Source organism: Gavialis gangeticus, unplaced genomic scaffold (genome assembly GCF_001723915.1).
Source record: "Gavialis gangeticus isolate Ggan-Ray unplaced genomic scaffold, GavGan_comp1, whole genome shotgun sequence".
Classification (NCBI taxonomy): Eukaryota; Metazoa; Chordata; order Crocodylia; family Gavialidae; genus Gavialis; species Gavialis gangeticus.
In genome coordinates this window covers 13231467-13239229 of record NW_017729019.1, presented here as the reverse complement: position 1 = coordinate 13239229, position 7763 = coordinate 13231467, and the positions used below count along the sequence as shown (strand labels likewise).

General features: G+C 56.6%; 1 protein-coding gene across 1 annotated transcript; it reads left to right on the top strand.

Annotated features, from left to right (window-relative positions):
* Position 1: 1 nt before the first annotated feature.
* Positions 2-7757, top strand: AP4B1 (adaptor related protein complex 4 beta 1 subunit; the record flags this gene model as incomplete). The annotated part of the gene is made up of 9 exons (XM_019513755.1): positions 2-132; positions 787-917; positions 1744-1891; positions 2732-3228; positions 3943-4026; positions 5366-5469; positions 5901-6108; positions 6552-6854; positions 7056-7757. Coding segments are annotated over 9 exons (2034 nt in total), but the record flags the coding sequence as incomplete, so codon positions are not given.
* Between the last annotated feature and the right edge of the window lie 6 nt (positions 7758-7763).

Here is a 7763-nt window from a genome sequence, read left to right as displayed (position 1 = left end):
GCTGTACGTGGGCGCCCACGCGCAGGGGCAGCCCGAACTCGCGCTGCTGGCCGTCAACACGCTGCGCACCGACTGCGCGCACCCCAGCCCCCTGCTGCGCGGCCTGGCGCTGCGCGGACTCTGCGGACTCAGGTGCGCGGGGCGTGTTCACGTGCGCGTGTGTGCTCACACCTCCCCACGGCCGTGTGCACGTGTGCGCACCTGCCCCCGCGTGTGCATGTTCACGCTTGCCCTGAGGCGTGTCTGGGTGCTTGTCCTCGTGCGTGCCCCCCGGGGGGTGTGCGTGTTCATGTGTCCTTGAGTGCACGTCAGTATGTATGTTCTCATGCATGTCCCCAGATGGGCGTGCGTGTGTTCATACATGTCCTTGAGTGTGCGTGGATGTGTGCCCCCAGGTGTGTGCATGTTCACATGTGTCCTTGAGTGTGCATGGGTGTGTGCATGTGCTCCTGCCTGCCCTGGGCGTACGCATGTTCACGCATGTCCCCGAGCGCATGTGTGTGTGTCCGCGTGTGCTCCAGGTAACGCAGCACCTGTGTGCAGGGGTGGGCGCTTTCTGCGCACGTGGCTGCTCAAGACGGAGGGAGTGCGCGCGGGGCTGGGCGATGAGGCGCTTGCAAGGCCGGCTACAGGCCGGAGCCACCTGCGACAGGTGCCATGAGCTGCAGGGGCGTCCTCCGCAGGGCTCCCTGAGAGCAGCCCCGGCCCTGCCGTGCAAGCAGGCTCACGTGCCACAGTGCCCCGGAGTGGCTTGCGGGATCCAGGGTGTTGTGCGTTGGTCCCCAGGGTGCCCGGCATACAGGAGTACATCCGGCAGCCCCTTCTGAACGGCCTGCGGGACAAAGCATCCTACGTGCGCAGGGTAGCGGTTCTCGGCTGTGCGAAGATGCAGAGCCTCCAAGGGGACTCTGAAGTGGGTAAGCCTGGAGGGTTTCCCTGTTTGCTTGTTTCAACTCCCCGTTTGTTTGTATGTTTTTTCCTGGTTGTGTTGTCTTTTTCCAGCAAAGACCCCAACAGCTTACAATTGCATAACAAAATAACCTAAAACTGGGAGAGTCCCAAGAGAGCAAAACACCTTGAAAGGGAGCTAGACTGTTGAGCTAAAACAGTTCCTAGACAACACCACACTCCAGCTTTGTTTGGTAGGAAGCTCTTACCGCACTTGTGAAGCTCTCAGACTCGCTTGAGTGCTCATGGTGATACGTGATCATCACATGTGCTGGGCAGGGAGAGTGGCACTTAGTCTATTAGGAATGCGCAGCCTGTTCACATACCTTGGACAGGGAGTCGGGGCCTCCCATCTGGCCTGTGTTTTGACCTTAGATCCCAGGAGGGACAGGCAAGCTATCTGTGAACCAAAGGCAAATTCTTAAAGGGTTTTTCTTCTCAGGCCTTTCCTGCAGCTCAGGCTGGCAGAGCGAGTTTCCTTGAAGCAATGGTGCTTTCATGTTTTTTTTCTTTACTAGCCTGGAGCTCTTCTCCTCTGCCTTTCTCTGTGTTATGTCTGAGCTGCTGCCTCTGGCACCTGATGGGCTCTGTGATCTGCCTCTGTGGTGGTGGGCTCGGTAGGCCGAGGCTGTGTCATATATAGATGCTACTAGAAAGCCAGATGGGGTTGCAAATTTTGTTATTCACCATTCCCGAGCCCTTTGTTATGGCCCTTCTGTTTGTGGACTCTGGCTAAATCACCCAAATGGACCCAGCAGTTGGGTCTCTGCTGTCCTCACTGTGGCTTCCTTGCAGATGGTGCGCTGGTGAACGAACTGTACAGTTTGCTTCGTGACCCAGATCCCATAGTAGTGGTGAACTGCCTGCGGGCTCTGGAGGAGATTCTGAGGCAGGAGGGAGGAGTCGTCATCAACAAGCCCATTGCCCATCACCTCCTCAACAGGTTTGTTCTCCCTCAGACTTGTGCAAAGCTGGGAGCCTCACCCTAGTGGGATCTTCTTGCACTTGCTACACGAGAGAACAGGTGCACCCTGTTGCTGTCAGCTTGGGGAGGTTCAGTGTGGGAGATAGCTGGGAGCAGCAGCACGTAGGTGCCCATTCTAGAAGGGACCAGGGTAAGCTGAAGCTAAGGTCACACGTGAAATCTGAGACCATGCCCTGCCATGCTAGTGACACAGGGAACCTTTGGCTTGCAAAGTCCAGGGAAAATTTGTGACCATCTGTTGGTCATTATAAGTCGTACTAGAGAGCAGCATTTTTTTTACAGGAAGCTTGTGTTTTCCTTGACAGCACACAGGCTGCATCTGTGAGACCTCCTGCGTTCTAACCTGTCTGTCTCATTTACATCTCCATGCATGTAAGGCGGTGGAGGTCATATCCACTGCCTGAAGAAATTTGCTTCTCCTCACACAGGACCTCCGGCCTGGAGTCCTAGTTGCAAAACTAGCAGTGGAAAGAGATGGTGGCATCTCTTCCCTGTTGTGCTGCCCTGGGACCCCATCAAGGTTTCTTTCTGGCCCATTGCCTGGGGGAAGGAACAAATACACAGGGAGGGAGGGAGTTCATCTGCGACCTGTGTAAGTTACTTAGCTCCTTTTGAGAGACAAACTTAGTATCTTCTTCTGCAATTCTGGCACCTGAACTGGAACTGAAATCATCCTAGAAGCAGCGGTTGCAGCCCCTGTGCTGTCCTGGGGTGACCCTCATTTCACTGTATGACTTCACATGATTCTGTGCTGCCCTCATCTGCCACAGGCTGTTTACTGTGCTCTTTCCTTGGCAGAATGGCTGACCTAGACCAGTGGGGACAGAGCGAGGTGCTGGCCTTTCTTCTGCGCTACAGGCCCCGGAGCGATGAGGAGCTCTTCAACATCCTCAACTTGCTGGATGGGTATCTCAAGAGCAGCAGTCCCAGCGTTGTGATGGCAGCCACCAAGCTCTTCCTGGTGCTGGCCAGCGAGTACCCACACGTGCAGACGGACGTGTTGGTGAGGGTGAAGGGGCCGCTATTGGCTGCCTGCACCTCCGAGAGCCGGGAGCTGTGCTTCACTGCCCTGTGCCACGTGCGGCAGATTCTCGGAAGCCTCCCTGGCCACTTCAGCAGCCATTACAAGAAGTTCTTCTGTTCCTACTCAGAGCCCCACTATATCAAGTGCCAGAAGATGGAGGTGTTGTGTGAACTGGTTAATGATGAGAACATGCAGCAGGTGCTGGAGGAGCTGAAGGGCTACTGCACTGATGTGTCTGTTGAACTTGCCCAAGGGGCCATCTTTGCCATAGGTAAGAGTCCTCTTTTTGTCTCTGAAGCAGCTGAGACCTCACTCAAGTCTCTCAGAAAGATGAGTCGCCTTTAGCTGAGGTGAGCCTGGGCCAGCACCAAATGAGTGCTCTGTGCTGGAGCTGTGTCCAAGCACTGAACCCAGAATGAGCCAGATCTCCCAGAAACGTGGGCATGGTCCTCAGCACAGGCTGTGTGGATCCTGTCTGAACTGGGGGCGCCCCTGGAAGCCCTGCGTGCCTTTCCCCACCCTGGGAAGCTGGGGAGGGCTTGGGGACCTCAGAAGGTGTGTGGTCGATGGATTGTATTAGCAACCCCAAAGTACTTGATTCCCAGTCAGTTGGCATGGTGGCCTTGTGGGCTTCTCTTTTACTGTCTGGTTCTTCTGGATGGTGCTGTGGGGACAGAGGTGAGGGTGGGTTGCAGGGACCCTGTTTTTGCATTTGAAGGTTTTAAGGTAAAATGCCTTCAGGACAACAAAGGGGAAGCTTCCCTTTACCATCCCTGTCTTTTCTCTCAGCTGTTCTGAACAGAAGTGCAGGGTTCTCCCAGAGTTTTTTTTTTAGCCCAGGTGAGGACTAGAGCCTGCTGACTAATGTCAGGCACAAGTACATTCAGAACCAAAAGTGTTTTGCTTGAGAGAGAGCTTGTAGCCTGAACACTGGGGGCTGTGTCTCTGACCAGAGCTTGGCTTGTTCCCTGTGGCGCTTTTCCAGGCAGCATTGCCAGGACGTACACGGGACAGTGCGTGGGGATTCTGACAGAGCTGCTGGGCCTCAAGCAGGAGCACATCACTTCAGGTAACTCCTGGCTGCTGGTTGTGTCAAGGAGATTGCCAGCCCCCCCACCTTCAGGAAATGGCTCCACCTCTAGGCTGGGCTTTGGGAAAGCCCCGTCCTGCTGGCCACAGCTTGCTGAGGTTTCAAACAAAATAGGTGTCCCTAGAGATTTCCTTGGTCAAAGGGTGGGGGCAGGGATGGCTTCATAACTTCTCCCTCCTTAGATAAGTGCCTTGAGAGTCGTGGGGACAGGTCATGGCTGCTCCCATGGTGTGATGTGGACTAAGCCTTTGGGCCATCCCCTGCTGACTCAGACGGAGAGCAGATGCAAAGAGACATTTTAGAAAGGTCAGAAGTTTTTGTCAGCATGCCGGCCCATGTTTCATCATTGATGCCAAGATGAACATGGGCCGGCAGTGTGGGGACGCGGTCAGGAAGACCAACCGCACCTTGTCATGCATCCACAGATGCATCTCGAGCAGGTCCAAGGAGGTGATCCTCCCCCTCTATGCGGCACTGGTCAGGCCGCAGCTGGAGTACTGCGTCCAGTTCTGGGCGCCGCACTTCAAGAGGGATGTGGACAACACGGAGAGGGTCCAGAGGAGGGCTACCCGCATGGTCAGGGGGCAGCTGGGCAAGCCCTGCGACGAGAGGCGACGGGACCTGAGCCTGTTCAGCCTCCACAAGAGAAGGCTGAGGGGGGATTTTGTGGCTGTTTACAAACTAGTCAGGGGGGACCAGCAGGCACTGGGGGAGTCCCTGTTCCCCCGAGCACTGCCAGGAGTGACCAGGAGTAACGGTCACAAGCTGGCAGAGGGGAGATTCAGGCTAGACAGCCAAAGGCGCTACTTCACGGTCAGGGCGGCTAGGATCTGGAACCAACTTCCAGGAGAAGTGGTGCTGGCTCCTACCCTGGGGGTCTTTAAGAGGAGGTTGGATGAACACCTTGCTGGGGTCGTTTGACCCCAGTACTCTTTCCTGCCATGGCAGGGGGTTGGACTTGATGATCTGCTCGGGTCCCTTCCGACCCAACCAACTATGAAACTGACCTTGACGTGCTCTCATTGGCCCTTCTGGTCTCAGCTCTTAGAGATGGTATAAGCTCCCTGAGCCCGACCTTACTTCATCAGATGCCTCAGCAAATGCCAGCACTGCAGCCCTGTGTATTCTGGGTCTTGCTATGGCAGAGCCTGTGCCACCAGGCTTTAAAGAAAAGTGCTCCACATTCCCAGAGGGAGCGGTGTGGTGGCTTCCTCCACCCCAGCCTGGCTGGCATTGAGGCTGCCCAGCCTTCCAGGGGGTTGGTTTCTTGCTGATGTTTAAGCTGCGGGGAGATGCTGAGCATGCTGTTCCATTGCAGCTGTGGTGCAGGCTTTCCGGGACCTGGTGTGGCTGTGTCCCCAGTGCACAGAGGCTGTATGCCAAGCTCTGCCCGGTTGTGAGGAGATCATTCAGGACAGCGAGGTAGGCTGGCTCTCGCACAGTCCGGATCAGCCCACAGGCTGGGTAGAAATTGGGGGCCTAGCTGATCCCTCAGTACTTTTGCCACTGGCTGGTTTGAGGACGGTTAGAGTGTAGCATCTGCACTGGCCGTTACCCAGCGATAAACAGAGCCTGTGTGCGCCTGGCTGGGCTGGGTGCAGAACTGTTTGAGGGAGTGAGCAGTGTGGGGAGGTGCTGTTTGGCATGGGACTAGGCAATGCAACTGGGGGATGGGCTGGGCTTCAGCTGACTCAGGAAGGACCCTGCCAGAGGGAGAGGAGGCTGTGGGCAGCTGCTGCCAGGCCATTCATCGGGCGTTAGGTTGCCAGCTCTGCAAGGTGGTTCCCATCCCCCTGATACCTGTGTGGGGTGGCTCAACCCTGAGTGCTCTGTGGCGGTGCTTGGCTTTGCAGGGCAAGCAGGCACTGGTCTGGCTGCTGGGGGTGCACGGGGAGAAGGTCCCCAACGCTCCCTACGTGCTGGAGGACTTTGTGGAGAATGTGAAATCAGAGACGTTTCCAGCGGTGAAGATGGAGCTGCTGACGTCGCTGGTGCGGCTCTTCCTGTCCCGACCTGCTGAGTGCCAGGACATGCTGGGGAGGCTGCTGTACTACTGTATAGGTAGGCACGTCTTGCAGCAGCTCTCCCATATGCTGTCTGCATCATGCTGTACTGGGACAACCACTGCTGCTGAGCTGCCTGCCTGGAGAGGTCCTGGGGAGAACCTCCATGGGTACAGCAGCAACAGTAAGAATTGGGTGGCAGTGACCCCCACCCAAAGTGCTGGACCAGGATTAAAATGAGGGCTGGCTGTCTCCTGGTAGAGGATCAAGTGCAGAAGTTGCCCTTCTGCCTCTTCTCCTCTTATTCATCACCTTTCTATGCCTGTTGCTGTCAGCCCCCATGAGTGGGTGACCCTGTCTGCAGATGGCGACCGAGGGAGGTTCATCAAAGGGCAGCGACATGTTTTCTCTGATAGCAACACAGTTGGCTCATCTGTCGAGGCCCAGAGCATTTTCTGTGAGCCTTGGTGCCCCCTGCCATCGTGTCTTTCTTGTCCCTAGAGGAGGAGACAGACATGGCCGTGCGGGACCGTGGCCTGTTCTACTATCGTCTCTTACAAGCTGGGGTGGAAGAGGTGAAACGGGTGTTGTGCAGCCCCAAGTCTGATCCCTCCCTGGGGCTGCTGGAGGATCAGGCTGAGCGGTCTGTGAACACATGGGCCTCGGACTTCAACACGCTGGCACCCATCTACGGCAAGGCACGCTGGGCAGTCATCACAGCTGATTGGGCAGCAGAGCCTCGCTGTGCCAGGTCTCCCTCTGCCATCCCCTCGGCCTCTAGAGCAGTGACGGCGAGTTCGTCAGGTAAGCTGCCTTTTCGATTGCATATCTGCTGTGCTTTACCCCTGGGGAGATCCTAGAGCTCTGGCTGGGCGCCAGGCTGTGGGGACACTGGACGTGGTACAACTTTGGGGTTCTGTGTCTGGTGGGCCCCTTGGACACTCCTGGTCGTCCTGGAAGCAGTGCTGCCTGTACCATTCCTCACCCATTCCTGTTTCATTTCAGAGCCACTGATTTTGGAGGGCAATAAAGAAGTGTTCGAAGTCCATCCCGACTCCAGCAGCCTCACCTTAATCCCCTACGCGCATCTGTCTGCCGAGCAGTTTGAGAAGACCTGGCTGAGTCTGGATGTGAGCTGCAAGCAGGCCCTGTCCTGGCATGGAGCTGCTCACCCTGACACCCTACAGACCGCGCTGCAGGTTGTCCACATCCAGACAATTGCTATGAGCAAAGCTGGTGCCCAGCCATGGAAAGCCTATCTCAGCGCCCAGGATGATGCTGGCTGTCTTTTTCTTGCGGAGCTGTTGCATGAGACGGAGAATTCGGAGATGCAAGTTCTGGTGAAGCAGAGTGAGGCGAGGGCAGAGGCACTACAGAGCTTTCTGGTGGTGCTGAGAACTGTGATGGGGACAGTGCTAGGGCTGAGGTCCTGACTGCCGTCAGCTCGCCCAGCAGGCCTGCTTGGGGCCCACAGATGCTTCTGCTAAGCTGCCTGCCAGAGCCCTGGACCCCCCTGGTGCAGCTACCAGTGGAAGTGGAATGTGCCCAGGCGCCAGCACACGATGGGAGCGCGCTTCGTCTTTTCAGGGGCTGCTTTGTCATAACGGATGAATAGGTCGCATGAAACCTCCAGCAGGGTTGCCAGCTGCCCTGAGCCTGGGGCGCATGGATGGTCAGCCTGGGACTTTGTGTGGAGTGCACAGGGGAGAGAGA